The sequence below is a fragment of the Magnolia sinica genome, chromosome 17, assembly GCF_029962835.1.
Source record: "Magnolia sinica isolate HGM2019 chromosome 17, MsV1, whole genome shotgun sequence".
In the NCBI taxonomy this organism is placed as follows: domain Eukaryota; kingdom Viridiplantae; phylum Streptophyta; class Magnoliopsida; order Magnoliales; family Magnoliaceae; genus Magnolia; species Magnolia sinica.
In genome coordinates this window covers 27,733,373-27,752,816 of record NC_080589.1, presented here as the reverse complement: position 1 = coordinate 27,752,816, position 19,444 = coordinate 27,733,373, and the positions used below count along the sequence as shown (strand labels likewise).

Sequence of the window (19,444 nt, the reverse complement as noted above, 5' to 3'; positions counted from 1 at the left end):
ATTGTCTTACCACTCCTAAGAGTAGTGATAGACTTAGCTTGCTCCATCTGATTTGAAGAGCTTTGGTCACTAATTTCACATTGTGGTTTTGGATTGGGGAGAGGTTGGGCTAAAAGCATCCCTTTCTCTCCACTCGCTAAGTGTGCCTCAATCCTTTGAATGAATTTGTTAAGGTCTTGGAAAGCACGTAATGTGTTTTAATTGAAAAGCTCTTGATTTTGAATGTGTTTTAAAACTGGATCCTCTTGAGGCTTCTTTTTATTTAAAAGTTGAGATAAAACCCCTTGAGGGTTAGTTGTTTGTCCATTCCTCCAACTGAAATTGGGATGGTTCCTCCAGCTGGGATTGTATTTATTTGAGGTGGGACCACTGAAAGGTCGTTGGTAATTGTTCATGGCATTTGATTGTTCATTCAATACCTCTTGAAAAGCAGGTATTGTTGGACAATTTTCGGTTGTATGTTGCAAGTACAGATACCGCAAACAACTTCCTTAGCCTTATCCTTCTTGAGTTTTATGGCCTCTATTTTCCTTGTGAGGTTAGCCACTTTAGCATTTATATCATCTTCTTCTTTCAAAATATATATTCCACCCCTCTCCTTTGATTGAGTAGGCTTAGAAGTGGTGTTAGGTCTTTAGAATATGTTCCATGATTGTGCGTTTTCAGCAAGTTTGTCAAAGTAATCCCACACATCATCGACATCTTTTTTCATGAATTTCCCATTGCGCATTGTCTCAACCAATTGGCACATAGAAGATGACAGTTCATCGTAGAAGAAATTTATTATGCGTCATGTTTTGAAGCCATATTGTGGGCATGAACTGACAAGATCCTTGAACCGATCCCAACATTGGAAGAATGTCTCATCTTCCTTTTGTGAAGTTCATGATCGACTTTCTGATGTGTTTGTCTTATGGTATGGGAAAATTTTCTTTATGAACTCCCTTGTCATGTCATTCCATCTGCCAATGGATCATGAATGCAGTGAATGCAACCACGTCTTAACCTTTTCTTTTAAGGAGAAGGGAAAGAGTTTCAGCCTGATCGCGTCCTTAGACACATTAGGAAAGTATAAAGTGGCTATTATCTCATCAAACTCTTTCATGTGTAGATATGGACTTTCATATTCAAGTCCATGGAACTTTGGAAGAAGTTGGATCACCCCTGGCTTAATATTCATATTTCTTGTATTTTCTGAAAAACTCATACAAGAAGGTGTACTCAGCCCCTCCGGTTGTAAAAAATCTCGTAGAGTACGAGGCGGGGGTGCATGATGCACTCCATTCTCATCCTGGGCCTCCACAACTAGAGGTTGAGATTGATTTGCAGGTTGATGACTCTGAGGATCTCAAGTTGTGTCTAATTCGGTGATAGATAGGTAGCCCTTTGATTAATCCTCCACTTGAGAGAAGTCGAGTGTTGTCATGAACCCACTTAGGCATGAAACACTTGCAGCCTTTAAGTAATTAAACCTAAACCTAAGAAATAAAAATAAGGAACTAAAACAAATAAGAGATCTAAAAAAAATAAGAGAGAGAATTAGAAAACGATTACCTGATTGGAGATTGCTATGTTAAAATCCTACAAAATAGAAAACCAAGTTAGCTTCTAAAAACAAGTTCAGAAAAATCCTAAACCAGAAACAAAACAAAAAGTTAATCCTAATCTTAACCTAATTCTAATACTAATTAAATTCATAAAAATGCAGTCGTAGTCCCCAGCAACAGCGCTAAAAACTTGTTCATAACCCCAAGTATAGGGTAATGATGTAGTAATAAACTCGGTAAGACCGAGGTCGAATCCACATGGACTAATCTTGTACGTATTCTAAAAGTAACTAGAACTAGAACTATAAGAAAATCTAAATCTAAATATGGAATAAGAGAGAGTAATTATGAATAAAGTTGATTGAAACTTCTGAATTTAAAGGTGGGAACTAGGGTGTCAAGGATCCACTTGTAGCAATTAAGATGCTACCTTACTTGATTCAAGTAACATAATTGAAATTGGAATCATATCCTATCCAATTAGAAATTATAGCAATTAAATCAAATCTGAACTTTCATTGACCTAATTCTTAATGGATGAGGATTGTGAGGATTGGAAGGGATTCCATCACCCTACCATGCACACGAGACTATGGTGAACAACAAGATTTACCAATCCCACAATCTCAAATAGGAAAAGAAGATATTCAAAGCTATCGCAGTGTCTATTCTAATTTGAGTCACAACAAACCATAAAAAACTGAAAATATTCCTTATAATTAAACTAGAAATCAATGAAGTTCAACATAAATAAGAATCAAAGTAAAGTAAACATCCCAATCATACTACAAGATTCACCTCTTAGGCCTAGCTAAGAGGTTTAGTTAACCATATACATGGTTAAATAAAAATCTCTTAAGGAAAGCATAAAAAAAACTAAGGAAGAAGAAGAAGAAAACTCTTAGCGGTGGCTCTCCACCCTTTTGCTTCACTCCTTAAACCCTAGAAGATGCCTTGGAGCATCCTAGGAACTCCTCTTTATAGTTGGGGAACTCTAACTTTCGCACCGAGTTGAAAAAATCTGGAAACCGCCTCAAATTTACACAGTCCGCACAAAATCTTCATAACCTTCGAATAGTCGAGAGCAATCTTCGACTGGTCAAAGGTCATCTTTGACTAGTCAAGTGGAATCTTCGACTAGTCGAATGTCATGCGAATTTGAAAGATAATGTTGCTGGAGTTCGAGCCAAAGTTTCTTGGGCTAGTCGAACCAAAACTTAGGCTAGTCAAATTTCACACGTATTCCTTTTATTCACTTCAAATCTTCAATTCTCTTCATTTCTCGTTTGGTTTCTTTAGATCTTTGGCATATGCATTCTTTAATCTTAGTCTTCTAAGATCCATCATTTGCCTTGGTGATTCTTGAGCATCAAATCCATGCTTTTAACATTCTTTTCAATCCAAGTTCTTAAATTCACCTTACAATATAAACATGTATAAAACATAGCATTAAGTATTATCATGTTCATAAAACCAAGATATAAATAGGGGAAAATATGCAATATTTGACACTCAACAGTAGCACATATCCATTCTCAACAATTTCTCAAACTTCATGGTCCAAAGATTGTAAAAAATAGTTCATTCTTGCTTTCGGATATGCATAATTTAAACCATCAAAGATGGGTGGTCGAGAGACCGAAGTTCCCTCTCCTTTGACCATAATTCCAACTTTAGTTAGGATCTCCCTCTAGGTTGTTAAACCCTTTAAGAGGAACCCACTCTGATACCAATGAAAATTGTGGTAGGACTGCTGTTACTGAAGTATGGATATATGACCAAATGTCCTAGAGGTGAATAGGACTTTTAAAACTTTAATCTTTCTTAACTGAAAATTCTACCAAATTTAACATGAGCTAAGTAGGGTTTTCAAAAAATCATCTTAGATAGTGAAAATCTAACTACTGCATCATATCAAACATGTATTGAATAATTTAAATATTCAATCAGTCAATACATATGAGCACCAATAATCATCACAAATACAACGATATATAGTGGTTTGGCTATGTGCCTACTCCACTCTCGGCTAACGTACTCTCCCTTAGAGTGTGTCAAATTTTACTCTTAAATGGTTTTAAATCAGGTTGACCATTAACCTTCACAATCTACACAAGGTTACCTAAGGAGTCTACACAAGACAACCTTAGAAGCTTACACAAGGCAAACAAGTCGTACACAAGGATATACTAGGAGCCTACGTAAGGTAACTAATGCCTACACAAAGCAACCAATGCCTACACAAGGCAATCACAAGTGCCTACATAATGCGTAGCCTACACAAGGCAATAACGTCCTACATAAGGACCCGACATATTTTCCCACCGGAGGCCTATGAAGGTCTTAGTATGTTAACCACTGAATACCAGTCTTACACAAGGAAAGATCTTTAAGGTCACTGGACTCTAATGACTTACTTGTAAGTAGATGAGCCCCATTGTTAGCACATGTTGAAGATGATTTTCCTTGTTGATGGAGGGTCTTCAGCTTTCTTGATCCACAACAGCTGTAGATGCTTCATATGCAAGTCGTCGGTGTTGTGTCAAGGTATTATACAAAATCTTCTATATTAAATGTTGGTCATTAAGTAAGGGAGAGATTCTAAAATATTAACCATTCAAAAGATTTCAGCTTAATGATTTGCCATTAAAAGTGTTGCTGAAAGATCCTTGAATGGTGGAGTTCATTCTTCAAATCAACCTATTGGTTTTCAATGATTACATTTAAGAAATGATTGAAGGATGAACTCCCATGAAAAAGGAGATTTAAGATGGAGGGTAGATCAACTATAACAATAACTCTCTTGAATCTCTCTCCTTTTCTCTGTATGGAACCTAAGAAGCAACCCTTTTTAAATAGGTAATAATATTCAAACAGTAAAAAAAAGGGGTAGAAATTGTGTAAGACCCGTGTCCTAGTCTGTACCGTTCCATTAGCTTCCACGGTCCTTCCAGTCGAATTTCGGCAACCTTCGCACCGTATCTGACATTTACGCGCGATGCTAAACCGGGTCCCGCATACCTAAGTCGGTTCGAATCGAAACCTATACCTTAGCGACGGCATCGTCGCCGCGGTTCCAATGCCGCAACTCACGCACTGACCCGATACCTAGGCTAGAAGATGTCGGTCTGCGTTTATTCCGAAGAAATGCCACGCATTGCGAATCTCGAGAGAATCTCTACAACAAGTCTCATCAATCAAACATAAATGCATCCCTTATCCAAGTACAACCACCCCACTCCTCCTTTTTTCCACAAGTCAATCCTCTCTCTCCCTCACCATTCGTTCTTTAAAAAATTTCAAACTAAACCATCCATCTTTTACCCATTTTTCAAACTACCCCATACCATCCATTCTTTTTCTTATTTTATTCCTTTATTTCATTTTCTTAAGCTCTCTCCCAAGCAACCCAAGACACTCCATACGTCCAAGCTTCCTTCTCCCTCCCAAGTGTGGTCCACCTTCTCATCTTCCATCTACACCTTCTCATCTTTCATCTCAACCATCCAAACCCCATCAACCTCCATCAAAGTTGAAGGCAAGGAGCTTAAGAGCCTAAGGGAACAAGGAGAATGCCTAAAGGTGGGTGATTTACAGTCATTTTTTATTTTAGGGCCCACTTGTTGGTGGGACCCATTTTGATATATGTGATTTAATCAAGAGGGGCCCATAGTGGCGGGGTCCCTCTATCTCACCGTATATTTCTCTCTCTCTCTCTCTCTCTCTCTCTCTCTCTCTCTCTCTCTCTCTCTCTCTCTTTTTCTTTGTGATGGTGTGGATCCCACCAATATGTGTTATATCTACCCCATCCATCTACATCAGATGGTGTGGCCCACCCTATTGCAGGTGATGATCCACACCATCCACTGTTTGGATGGACCCAATACCTCCTTCTTTCTATATATTATATTTTATACAATATATATATAATATATATAATATAATATGTATTGTATATATATAATATAAGATATATATCATATTTATATATGTAGGTGGGCCATGTGCATGTGGGACCCACCACAATGCGTGTGTTTATGCGTGGCCAACATGGAGTGTGTATACTGACAGTGGTGTGTACTTACAAGCTAACAAAAAATGGGGGCCTTTTTGGAGTGGGCTGCTCATGTAGGCCCCACCTTGATGTTTTTATATAATCCAAGCCGTCCATTTCGTTCCCCAGCTCAATTTAGGCGTTGAGACGAAAATTGAAGCTGATCCCTTTTCTTGGCAGGCCATACCATAGGAAACAATAGTGTTTACTATTGAAAACCACCTGGATCTTTTTATTCGCCAAAAACAAGCCGCATATTAGACTATGTTTGACTGTATCGAGCCAGGGAATACAATGGGCGGGGCAGATTTCCTCAATGTGGACCCCACCTGTGAAAAACCACAAAAAATCTATTTAAAAAAGGGGGGGGGGAAGCGGCAGCAGCAGCAGCGCTGCTGCTGTCAGAAGACGCAGGCAGCGCCTGCGCCTGCGTGGGCGGGCAGACGGTTCGGCTGGACCTCACGGCCCTAATTGTGGGCCCCACTGTGATGCGTTTCGAACATCGACACCATGCATTTGATGGGAACTCAGGTGGGTCACACCATCTAAAATCATGTGAAGATATGCCTAAAACATATAAAATCACTTGGTGGGACCTACCTGAAATTTGGATGTAGCTGAAACTTGGTCTGTACCCTTAGCCAAGTGGGACACATAATGAGCGGGCTAGATTTGTGGACCACATCACGGTGGGCTCCCTGTTCACGTGATTAAAAAATAAATAAATAAATAAAATATCACCGTGGGCCCCTGTCCATTTGGGTGGCAAATAAACGTTCCAGTGGGCCCCCCTGGTCCACGTGACCCTTATGAATAAATTGGATTGTAAATAAATATTACAGCGGGCCCTACCCAGGCCCACGTGACTTTGTGAATAGATTGGATTACAAATAAATATTATAGTAGGCCTTACCTGGCCCAAGTGACCTTATGAGCAATTGGATGGCAAATAAACATTACAATGGGCCTAGGTTGGGTAGAAAATAAACATTTCAGTGGGCTAGGTTGGGGTGGAAAATAAACATTACTGTGGGCCCCAAGTCTGAGTGACCTTATCAATGGGTTGGATGGAAAATAAACATTATGGTAGGCCCCACATGGGACCCACTTATGTATGTGTTGTAAACCACAACCTCCATTAGTGTGGGCCCCACCATGATGCATGTGTTTCATCCAACCTGTCCAATCATTTGGAAATTATTTTAAGACCATGCGAAGAGGCCCACTTTGATTTGTATAGGGCCCATTGTGATGTGTGCAAGGCCCATGGGATTATGGCCCATTGCAATGTACATATGGCCGTATATGAGGCCATATGATTAAGCCCATCTTAATGTAGTTATGGCCCATCCACTGAGATATATATAAGGCCCATGTTGTGAGGCCATTTGATTTATTAGAGGCCCATGGGTCGAGGCCCAATGGGACATACATAAGGCCCATTGTAGTGTGATTCCATCAGGGTATATGTGTTGACTCTTATAGCGGGCTATGCCTTGGGAGCAATGATGGTTAGAGGCCCACATTGTAAGAATGATGTCGGTTAAATGTCCGCATTATCACTCTCCCTAGGGCCTATTGATAGTCCCATACTTGCAGTGTGTAGGCTGTCTAGGCCCATATTCATTTTGATCAGAGCCCATCACTACATAACATGCTTAGTATAGATTCATGATTCATGATCATGCGCATCATATGTATGCTTGACGTGAGGATTGATTGATCATTGCACATGCCTTCGGGTAGATGGTTTATGGACTCCCTGATAGGCGGAGTTGTCCTACATGAGCGCGCGGTACGCGCAGGATTGTTGCATGTCTGATGGTATGATTCATGCACTTACATTCGTATGATTGTGCTCATTGTATGCCTTAGTGACATCAGGGCCATAGCCTCCACAGACACATCGTGGGTGGCTAGATTGAATACCGAAAATGTTTAGTTCTAGCATACGGGTGTCATAGATGTCCCTGGGTGAAAATTCCTAAACCCGATGATACCAGAGGATGACTCCAACATCGAGACCGAGTGGATATATGAGCGCATGAGGGCTGGATACCAGGAGGTCGCATCTCCCACTATGTCGTGGCCGGTTGGAAAGGGGTGTGGCCTTACTCGCCCGAGGGTAGGGGGCAATACTAGGTTGAGTTTGACCAGCTTATGAATGGGTCCGCTATCGACATGCCGGATAGGTATTGGCAGACTATTGGCCAGACGGATAGTGAGGTTTCTTATGCTCACTTGGACTGTGCGGCTTGGAGAGTGACAGTGCCTCTTGGAGTGTACTAAACCCCAGTGATTATCCAGAATGAGAACTGTACTGATATATGATGAGGATTGGCATGCTTGAGTTGCATCTCGCATCGCATAGCCGTGTTATGGCCGATAGCATTCATATCTTGCACCGCATAGCCTTAGTACGGCTGATTGCATTCATGTACTCATCACCATGATTCCGCATTACTCTAACCTTGCATTCTGAGCACGCTTATATTGCGCACACACTTACACCACCCTCTAAGCTTTCTATAAGCTTATGCACGATTGATGCGTGCAGGTGACACCAGGACGCAGCCGTAGCATTGTAGCAGCAGGAGTGTACAGACGAGCTTCTGGAGTTTTGTTACTTTCGTTATATTATATTTTCCTTTCATATGCACTGTATTCAAAAGTTTTTTGATAATAGTGGATTTTGTGATGGTGTTCTTGTGGTTATTGTTCGTGGGTTATGCTTTTGGTTATGCTCATTATGAATCAGACTAATGATTATAAATCCTCCTTGTAGTATCCCAGGATCGAAACCTGGTAAATGGGTGCCAGGAGCCGAGAATAGGGTTCTACGGAGGCTGTCGGCGCCGGATTCGGCGAGTGGAAATTTTGTGAGCCCGGTTTCCAAGTTCGGGGCGTGACAAATTGTCTTTGTTCGATGTCATCAAAGGTCGTTCGATGTCATCGAAGTTTCCTTAGATGACTCAAACGGACTCAGTCATCTATATATGGTAAATTGACCTATATGTTTTATAGTAATTTGATCTATATGTTTTATTTTCGATTGACCAATATCACCTGTAAATAGTGTAAAATCGGGTTGATAATTTTTTGACAATGGATATTGATGGTCGATTCATTCATAATATGGTTTATCATAGACGGGAGGGGTAGTTTGGCTAAGAATTTGGCTTGCCACCTCTTAAACCACCTGCAAAATTTGGTCATAGTCCACATGATGAGGTTTGACTATTAGAGATGGCTCGGGATCTACAAAGTATTATTCTCCATTATAAGGGATATTCCTAGGAAAGGATTGCCCCCAGGTATTCCCGATTCCTGAATTCAGGAACAAAATTTTTATTTTCCTATTTAGGCCATCTAACCTCAACAAGTTAAGGAATATTATGCACTTCCTATACCGAAGTAAGATGCGTATTCCGTTGTAAAAGAGGTGATGTCGGTACTAGTTGTGTTGTTAGTGTTGGTGCCAGATTTCCATCATAACTAGTATCAACAATCGGTTAAGGAGCAATTTGTTGAGGCACAGTAGGTACTCTTTTAGTAAAAATGGTCATCATGTTACTCAAGCTCTCAGTCTAACTGGCCATCCAGCTATTAAAGGTTTCAGCATGAATTTAACACTATTTAACCTATGCTCATGACTGCTCTACAATATGATGAATCCCCATTTGTATATCACGTAGTCCAACGGACATTATCTTAAGAGGATTTGTCCGAGATGATGATGCCCTATCCTAGTTTGGAGTATTGGGTACAAGATTCGGCAACACCTCAAGCACTGGCTGCACCTGCATTCCTCTTTTTGTATAGGAGGTTCAATAGTACTAGAAGCGTTATGATCTCTCTGGCTTATTGTGCACTAGTGCATAATAGATATTTATGACAACCTAGTAGTTTGAGGTCCCACCAGGCATGCTAAAAATTGTTAACTCTTGATTTGTTTTTTATCACGTGTGGTGTGTATAGGTATGTCAGAACCAATTGTGCGACTCAATTCAAACCGAACAAATTTAACTCCAAGCGCCAAAATAGGTAGATACGTCGAATGCGATCATATATGACTGAGACCTGAGAAGATCGGTCACCTATTCAGCCACTCGCACAAGATTATTACAAGATGATCAAACGACTATCGAAGGGTGGGATTCTTCCTACTAAGATGTGTTGCACTTTGCCTTCTATAAGAAAGGACTTTTAGTATACCAGGCAAAAAAAAAAAAAAAAAACTTACATTCGACCACAAGGCGAGACTGCAATGATCCTTTTTGAATGAAGAACTATTTGTATTGGAACATAAATAGTCCAGCGTAAAAGCGTAGACTTATATTACAACTAAAGATTACTGTTAGAGATTATCGCTACTCTTAAAATAGAGCTAAAATTATGATAAGGAAATATAAATTGATTGACGATTTATTCTATTGATTTCTCTTTTTATTTATAAGCTTCCCTACTATGCATATACTCTCACATGTTTCTATTATTTACTCCTACCGTTATGGTGGATGAATTGTTGCCACATTAGTCTGGCAAATCCTTCTGCCTTTTTGTATTCTTCCAACCATTCCTCTCATCTCAACCGCTTACTGTCCTTTGAACTTCTCGGTCACGCATTGTCATCAAATGACATGTATTATCGAGCTCAAAGCCAACTTTGCTTACGTGAAAAGTGCTCCAAATGTCTTCTAAGATTTTTCACATGTTATTTTCTCTTTGTGCGGTAATCCGTGTCTTTACAGGAATTGCCATAAATAAAGTACAACGGCCAAATCATTGGCCTAATTGTAGATGGAGCCAAAGCCAAAAAATTATCGGAGAAGATGATATTAACCATCCAATTTTTCCAACAAATTTGGACCACTCACTGTTTTTATTTTTAACCATCCATTTCATAGCCAATAATTCAATAATTAGACTTGATATATCAGTGTGATTTTCAATACATGCTCCATGCACAATGGGATCCACAATTTGGATGATCCAGGTAGCTCACATTAATGCCAAATGTGAGTTGGATTGAGCCACCAATTTTTAAATGACGCAGCTAGCTCGCCATAATGCCCCTTAAGGATATCCAAGTTCAAATGACCATAATGCCCTTAACACATTTCTTTATTCACTCCCAATAAAGAAATGGCCGACAGCTAAGCATATGCACTTTCTCTGAATTAAAGGCATGGATTTCATTTCTAGGAAGGCTTGTCCCCCACCCCATTGGAGGACAAAACAGATTAAATAAAGCATCCCACATATTTTGGAAGCGTGTTAGTTGTTACCCGGGTAACACCTTAGGGCCCATTTGGCCGGGTGGATTGAAAGTGATTGAATGGTATTAGGGGGGATGGCATAGATTTCTAGGTAATGATGGTGCTGTCAGTGGATTGTCTTGAGATCTATGGGATTGCTATATCCCTGTATTGCTATATTCAATCTGTTTGGCACGCCCGGCCAATCCCGGGATTAAACCTTCCCATCCCTTCCAATCCCTCGGACCAAACACGTCTCTGCCAAATTTGAATGGATTAAGGTGGATTGGATGGATTTAAAGGTAATGTTAGGGTTGTCAGTGGATTGTCTTAAGACCCATGGGATTGGGATCAGATCACCGACTCTGTTTGGCACGCCCGGCCAATCCCGGGATTTAACTTCCAATCCCTTCCAATCCGACCGGCCAAATGGGCCCTTAGTTGGTGTTACCGGGTGTTACCCTTACTGCGGACCCACCTTGTTGATGTGTTGATGGACCACTGCAAAGGAAACAGTTGGGATTGACCGCCCACCATAAAACTTTCTAAGGAGCACTGTAATGTTTATATATGCACCTTCTATCTATTTTGCATATCATTTCAAGATACGGGCTAAAAAACTGGAAAGATACAAAGCTTGAGTGGACTATACCACAAAAAAGTAATGGGAACAATGACACCTATGATTAAAATCTTCTTATGACTAATGATGATGCTATTTTCAAACAGACCCAAGGCTGTACACGAACCGAGTTATCTCAATTAGCTCGCTCGACTCAACTTGACTCAAAAAAGTTTGATTCGACTCGGTTTGAAACTAAGCTCAAGCCGACTTGAGTTTGAGCTTGCTCGAGCTCGACTTGACTCAGATTGAACCCAACTTGAATTGAACTTGGATCGAACCAGTTCGGTGACTCAGTTACTTTGACATTGATGTTACTCACCAAGTGTTTGATGAAATGACTTGCAAGGTGTGGCTGATGGCAAGGAAGGTATGTATATGAAACAAATATCCTTTTTTTTCTTGATTTTTATGTTGCCTAGTAGGCGTTTGATGAAATATCTGTAAAATTACTGATGTTGTTTTATATACAGTGAGATTTTGAAAGTGCAGTCTATGTGTTTGTGAAAATGCTACATAGACAAACACGGATCAATCTTAACTCAAACTCGACTCCGAGTTGGAGTGAACCGAGCCGAGCTGGCCAGTCAGGCTCAAGGACCGAGCCGAGCCAAGTTTAGGCTAGGGTCAGCAAGCGGCCAAGCTGAGTCAAGCTGTGCCCAACTCAACTCGATTCAACTCGTGTACACCTCTACACAGACCAGGATGAAATGAAAACTCAAATATCAGCCTGATCAAAACTTAGCCCGATCCAAAAGTTCTATGGCCTAGTAAGTTCTCAATGGTTGACGTTCAATTCCACTTGAACTTTGGATCTGACTCATTTTCAAGTCAATACCTTGAAATAATCTTTCGAAGTTGGATGGACAATGTTGATATAACACATACATCATTAGCTCCACGGAACATGGTGACATCAACACAGTACTAAAGTGAGTGGTGTGTAGCCCACCACGCAATCCACCCCTTTCCTTCCCGCCTAGACGGAAATTGGTCCTGGCAGGGACTCTGTGGGGGCGACTGTGATGTACGGGTTTGATCCAGGCCGTCCATCCATTTTTCAGATCAGTTTAGAATAGAAGGCAGAAAATAGGCAGATCTAAGGCCTAAATGGACCACACCACAGAAATCAGCCGTGATCATGACGCCCACTATTGGAACCATCCTACGCCCGCCATGATGTTTATTTGTCATCCAACCTGTCCATAACTTATAAAGACCTGGATGAAGGGAAAACACAAATGTCAGCTTGATCCTAAGCTTCCCGTGGCCTCCAAGAAGTTATTAATGGTGGGAGTTCAATCCCCACTGCAGTCCACTTGAGCCTTGGATCTACCTAAAGTTTGGGCTGATCTGAAGAAAAAAATAATAATAATAATAAATAATGGATGAACAGCGTGTATAAAATCCATACAACACGGTGGGCCCCACAGAACATCTGCCTCGACCGATTCCTTCCATGTGGGGCAGACAATCCACTTTCGGTTGGTTGAGAGAAGACCATTGATACTCGCATCGTACGACCACCCACACAAGTGCACACAGCCACAACCTTACCTGTTCCATACATGCACATCAATCCAAACCATCCAAATATGACCCATCATAGATGGGGCACAGCCCCAAAAGTCAGACTGAATGGATTATCCTAATCGCCAGGTACTTCATCCATTTATCTTAGACCATATAATTTTTCGTTTCATCCGTTCACTTATTACCCACCAATCAAACCTGTCAGGATTGGGCCGTCCATCTAAAATGGGCGGCCCACACATTTGTACAGCTCAGATCATACTCTGCCAGAGTATTTCAAATAACTACTCTTCCTAGGATTCATGAAAGAGAATTCCAAATTTTCAGAAAAGTAAAACAGAAAAAAAGGTATCCCCCAAGACACTGCAACAAAATGCTGCAAGTTAAAGGGAGAAAGACAAACATCATTACATAAAAGAAACTAAGAAATATTCAAAACTAACTAAAACAGGGAAAAAACAAACTCCCAAATGAAAGATAACATAAGGAGAGAGAAGAAACTCAAAGGAAGCAGAAGAGAAGCAATAGCTATTACTCTTCCCCTTGTGTACATGCCACAAACGTGCACCCCAAGCTCACCTTCCTCTTCCGTGTTCATCACCATTTTCTCTCTCTTCCTATAAATTCAGGACTGTCCATTTTCAAATAACACCTCATCAGACAATTCTCGACATCAACATCAAAAACCCATTTCCAATATAACTACATTCTCCATTTCCAATCTAACTACATTCTTTCCATATTCAACTGAATTCAGAAAGCCTACATTCAAACTCCGAAACCGTTTTCCCGCTCAATCCACTACAATTCGAACATAAATTAGGTAGATATCACGCGGAACTCGATCGGCCAAGCTGAGAAGAGTTCTTTTGATAAGGTATGCATTCAAATTCAGCACATTACAAGAGTTGTTAGAACATAATCAGTATTGCTGTATAGCATCCTTCGGCCATTGGTCTGAAAAATGTGAGGCCCCTGGTTCTGCAATCCAAGCAATTGACATACCCCAAAGTCTCCAAAATGGGATGATCCTAACCCGTCGTTCAGTTGTCTCCAAGTAGTTAAGAAATTTTCAGCAACCATTTCCATGAAACGTGAACAGTGAACAAGACCGAATGTTGGAGTTTTGGGCAGGGTCCATCTATGATGGGGACCAGCAGATCAACAGTCTGGATCAGCAAACCATGGGACCCACTTTCATAAATTGGAGACCTGAGGACAGTACACATATCGTTGGGTCGAAGATCATACAATTTCTCTATTGTTTCATACAATTTGAATTTCTATCCTTTAAAAGAAAAGTTTAGGAATTTCTTGCACATTTGTTTCACTAAGAACCTTTTTGTTTTTTGTTTTTTTGTTCAAAAAGAAAGAATATTTCTATCACCTGACAACTATTCTGCTGGAATTTTGGGCAGTTTCTATTAGAATTTCCATAGAGATTAGAGGGCAAAAGCTTTCTGCACCATGGAATACAGGAGCCCCAAATTGAAAGAAGGTGAAACTAGCATTTGTCTGCAGATCATCGAACAGTGGCATCTGCCCACAAAGTTCAGCGAACCCCAGAGAGAAATCCCTGATACAATGGAAAAGACAGACAGCAACACGAACTCGGGTGGTTCTTCCGTAAGACAGGCTGATCAGGCACCAGAAACGAAGCTCACCCTTTTCGCTCTTCAGCTAGCAATTCTTGAAAAAACAGCGAGTGGCCTTGGAACACTGGGATTCATCTGGGCCACGGTTGTTCTTCTGGGAGGTTTCGCCATTACCTTGGATAAAAAGGATTTCTGGTTCATCACCATTATTCTCCTCATCGAGGGAACGCGAATTTTCAGCCGAAGTCATGAACTCGAATGGCAACATCAGGCCACATGGTCACTAACAGATGCAGGGAAGTTCAGCTTCCGAGCACTGAAATCCAGCTCCAACTTCCTGATTCGGACTCTGAAAACTTTATTTCCGCCATTTTCAATCATCCGACCAGAAACAAACAACAGCCGAGAAGTAACAGACAACACCAACATCAATATATCAAGAAATCAAGATCGCCAGAATCCGGCAACACGAACATGGGTGACACAGGAAGTCCCTTTACTTCCACATACAGGATGGGTATTCCTGACGAAGAACATAAGCAAGTTTCTCTACTGTCTTCAGCTGTTATCAGCCTCCGCCTGCGTGTCACTCTCACTGATAAGGCTTATCCAGCAGGACTATGGGGATCTAAGCAAAGGCGATTCTGACAAGAGGAATCGGAAGTCGGCTTTGAATATTTTCTATGCTTTGGCCCTTGCTGAAGCTCTTTTGTTCTTGTTGGAGAAAGCCTACTGGGAATGGAAGGTAAGCTATGGTAAATTGCTGCATAAGGTGAACAATGAATGTGAATTCGGTAATTCAGGCTTAGTTTCAATCAAGCGGTTCTTCTATGATGCCTACTCGAGATGTGTTAATGGGAGCATCTTTGACGGATTGAAAATGGACCTGGTTTCTTTCGCGGTGGAGCTGTTGGCATCAAATTCCAATGACGAGCAGCTCACTGGAATGAGGATCCTTCGAAAATTTGCAGCCAGCAAGCAGTACTCTAACAGCACACTTCGGAAGATTGGGACTTCAGTACCTATGATAGAAAGATTGGTTGAGATGCTGAACTGGAAGAACCCAACAGAAGAAGAGATAAGGAAATCTGCTGCTGAAATCCTATCAAAGCTAGCAGGAAAGAAACAGAATTCACTTCGGGTCGCCGGAATTCCAGGTGCAATGGAATCGATATCATCATTGCTGTACACAGGCCGGAGCTCCAGCTGTGCAGCTGATGAAATCCTTCAGAAAAACATCATTGCAGACCATGAAAATTATGAGTTTTCAGCTTTCAATCTCTTGGGGCTTCTGATTCTTAAGAAACTAGCTCACGATCATGATAACTGTGGAAAGATTGGGAATACAAGAGGCCTCCTGCCAAAAATTATTGATTTTACACATGCTGATGTAAGGTTGTTGAGAGACAATTTCATAGCAGAATCCCAGATTACGCTAGTCAAACGATCCCTGCAATTGGTGAAGATGCTCGCAAGCACGTCAGGCACCACAGGAGAAATCCTCCGGCATGAAATTTCGGAGATCGTTTTCACAGTCAGCAACATCAGAGAGATTTTACAGTATGGGGAGAATTACGCAGTGCTACAGAAACTGGGGATCGAGATTATAACTAGTTTGGCACTGGATGCGGACACAAAAGAGAGGATTGGAAGCACCGGTGGAATTCTCAAGGAACTGTTATGCATTTTCTTCAGGCAGGGATTATTAGAAAATCAGGATAAGGTGAGAGTTGCGGCTGGAGAAGCTCTGGCAATGCTGGCGTTGGAGAGTGAGAGGAATTGCAAACGGATTCTCAGACTAGAGGCAGTGGAGAAGCTTGTTGGGGCGCTGAACAATCCAGTGCTGCGTGTGAACTCGGCAAGAATTTTACGGAATCTGTGTGCTTACAATGGAGATGATTGCTACTTTCAGTTGAAGGAAGTTGCTACTGCTACACCAACTGTAAGTTCTCTTTAGCTCAAGCTATTGGAAAATTATGAAAATTTTGGTTTACTTTCTAACATGAATAACAAGAATGCATGTTTACGGGATCCACTATCTACACGGAGCCGGATTGATACATCCATATACAATTGTACAAGGCTGTACAATCGTATTATCTAACATGGAAGAAGGGTGTATTCACTAATTCACAGAACACATTCATATTTGAAATGGTTATCAAATGTATAACTCCCTAGGAATTTCAATTGTGCTTATATTCATCACCTTGGAAATTGGGTTCAAGCTTTCCCCAGCCCCTTCTCATCAATGGACTAAGATCTTTCAGATTGTGCCCGATCCCGAAATTAGTTTTATATATGTGACCAGAAATGAGAAAAAATAAATGCAATAGCTAAATGATGGTTAGCAATATCAGTCAGCTATAAACTCAATGGTGGTGGCATAATAAAAAGAAATCATTAAAATAAATAAATAAATAAAAAGAGGGGTCCCTCAATTACATAATGGAAATGGAAATTACGAATTGAATTCATTATAGGATCTGTTGTGTCCTTTTTAGAGGATTCCACCACTTGGACTCAAACCAAGATGCTCTAGCACTACTTCCTAAGTCTGCATGAAGCATTTTCTTTAATAAGGCGTCTGTTTGGATTATAGGAAAAGAAAAGGAAAGAAAAGAAAAGCATAATATGATTAATCCAATGATGGAAAGCAGAAATAATTGCTGTGGACTTTACTATTTCATGTAGTATCCACTAACAAGCTAACCAAAAAAAAAAAAAAAACACACACAATGGAAAACTTTCCATCATTAGAAAATTATTACACCTTTTCTTTTCATTTCTTTTCTCACAATCCAAACAGGCTTTCCTTTGTTAAGTCCAAAAATTTGCAGTCAAAATTTGTAGTTTTGTACAATTATTTTAAGTGTTTTTCTTTCCTGTTTTTGAGAGGAATATAATCATTTTAAGTTACAATATACAAACACATACCAGATTAAAATTATGTTTGGGCGATGAAGGCATAAGAGGGGGGAAAAAATTCATAACTGGTTTTATACCCGCAGGTCCTGAAGGCAACAATGTCTGAGGAAAAGAAATTACAGGAGGTAGCAGTCGGGCTTGCTGCACAGATATTCAGATTCATGGATGCTCATGAATTAAGCATCGCATTTTATCAAAGTGGCATAAATGAAACTGAGTTAGTAACAGAACTGGTGTTGATACTTAAAAAACACCAGTACCCATCGACCAAAGTTCCAAGAATTAGGAGGTTTGTGATTGAGCTGGCGATTTGTATGATGAAAGCCAAAGAAAAAAATATCCAGATTTTCAAGGATCTTGGTATGGAGAAGGAGCTTGAGAATGTTGCCGGGACTACGTCAGAACTTGAATGCTTCATTGTTTTTTCCGGGAGTGTTGGGCTAAGTAGGCATAGAACAACTGTCTACTCACTTGTGGACACAGCACTACAATTGCTTACTAATGGCCACGATCAAGCATCACAACATTGATTTATCATCCGCCAAGGAGATCAAGCAATAAACTAATAAAATTGTGCGTAAGTTTCTTGATTCTTTATGAGTACCAATAAATTGTAAGCAATGTATATTTTTTAGGATTCTTTGGTTGAATTTTTAATTCCACACGGTGGCCTTTGTTGGGAAAATGGCGGAATCACACAGAGATGAATCTAGGATAGCAATCGAAAATCACCAAGCATAAGGAAGAAGAACACAGCGATTTAACGTGGAAAACCCTTTCAGGGAAAAAACCACGGCACAAAGCCACAGATTTTCACTATGAAAGTAGAAATTACAAAGTGAGAAAGCTTACTCGATTTGAACAACCTCAAATCTCACCCTTACTCCACCCCTTTGAAACCCTATAACTATTTAGAAACCCTTGGAATACCTCTCATTCCCGTTTATGCCCATATATATAGTTTTAGAAAGAATCCCAAACGAAATTGGAAGCAAATTTCACAAATCTGGTGGATCCGCAAAATTCTGCGCGAAACCATTTGATGACATCGAACAGCCGTCAAAACAGTCCAGCGACAAAACATGGATTTTCTGAAAATCTTCGATTGCTAAAACCAGCTTCGATAGCATCGAACACATCTTCGATGTCATCGAAAGCCCTTCGATGTTATCAAAAAATGGCACCAATATGTCCAGCAACCAATAGAGGAAATCCGGAAAATACTCGATGGCATCAAGATGACTTCGATGACATCGAAGCCTGCTCGATGACATCGAACCTGTCATCGACAGACTGATGATTTAACAGATTTAAGACATCTATCAACAACAATCTTCATCATGTCTTCAATCTTCAAACGTGTAGCTTCTTGACATCTTCTCTTATCTCTACCTCTCATCATAGTTTCATCAATACTTCTCATGCACACTCCTTCCGTCTTCCTTTTACACCATCGCCTAGCTTAGAGAAGTTGCACAAAACTTAAACTTCTCTATAGGAACAACCTTGATGAGCATGTCTATTGAATTCACATTGGCGTGAATCTTCTCGAAAGTCATGCCTCCTTCTTCAAGCACATGTCGGATAAGTGGTGATGAACATCAATGTGTTTAGTACGAGAGTGATAAACAAAATTTTTAGCAAAATTTATAGCGTTTTCACAGTCACAATTAATCGGCACAGCTTCCTGCTGAAGCCCCAATTGATTTATCATGCCTTTCAACCAAACACCTTCCTTAAACGCTTCTATCACTATCAAATACTCTACTTCGGTCGTGGAAAGAGCCACTACGGACTGAAGCTTCAACATCCAACTAATTGCTTCACCCACTAGTACAAATGAGTATCTTGAGGTAGACTTTTTGGAATTCATACTGCCTACATAGTCTGAATCCACATACCCTACC

At 40.5% G+C, this 19,444-nt stretch overlaps 1 protein-coding gene across 1 annotated transcript; it reads left to right on the top strand.

Annotated features, from left to right (window-relative positions):
• The first annotated feature begins 13,634 nt into the window (after positions 1–13,634).
• On the top strand, positions 13,635–18,194 carry LOC131231634 (uncharacterized). Its single transcript, XM_058227891.1, has 3 exons — positions 13,635–13,891; positions 14,433–16,551; positions 17,621–18,194. Exons 2-3 carry the CDS (start codon positions 14,482–14,484, stop codon positions 18,065–18,067), a joined length of 2,517 nt encoding a protein of 838 aa, XP_058083874.1. The 5' UTR covers positions 13,635–13,891; positions 14,433–14,481; the 3' UTR covers positions 18,068–18,194.
• Positions 18,195–19,444: the final 1,250 nt, after the last annotated feature.

Bases quoted from the DNA above. Each gene is read 5' to 3' on its own strand.
- LOC131231634 (XM_058227891.1), top strand. From the start codon at position 14,482: ATGGAATACAGGAGCCCCAAATTGAAAGAAGGTGAAACTAGCATTTGT. The intron at 16,552-17,620 runs GTAAGTTCTCTT...TTATACCCGCAG, and splicing joins TTGCTACTGCTACACCAACT to GTCCTGAAGGCAACAATGTC.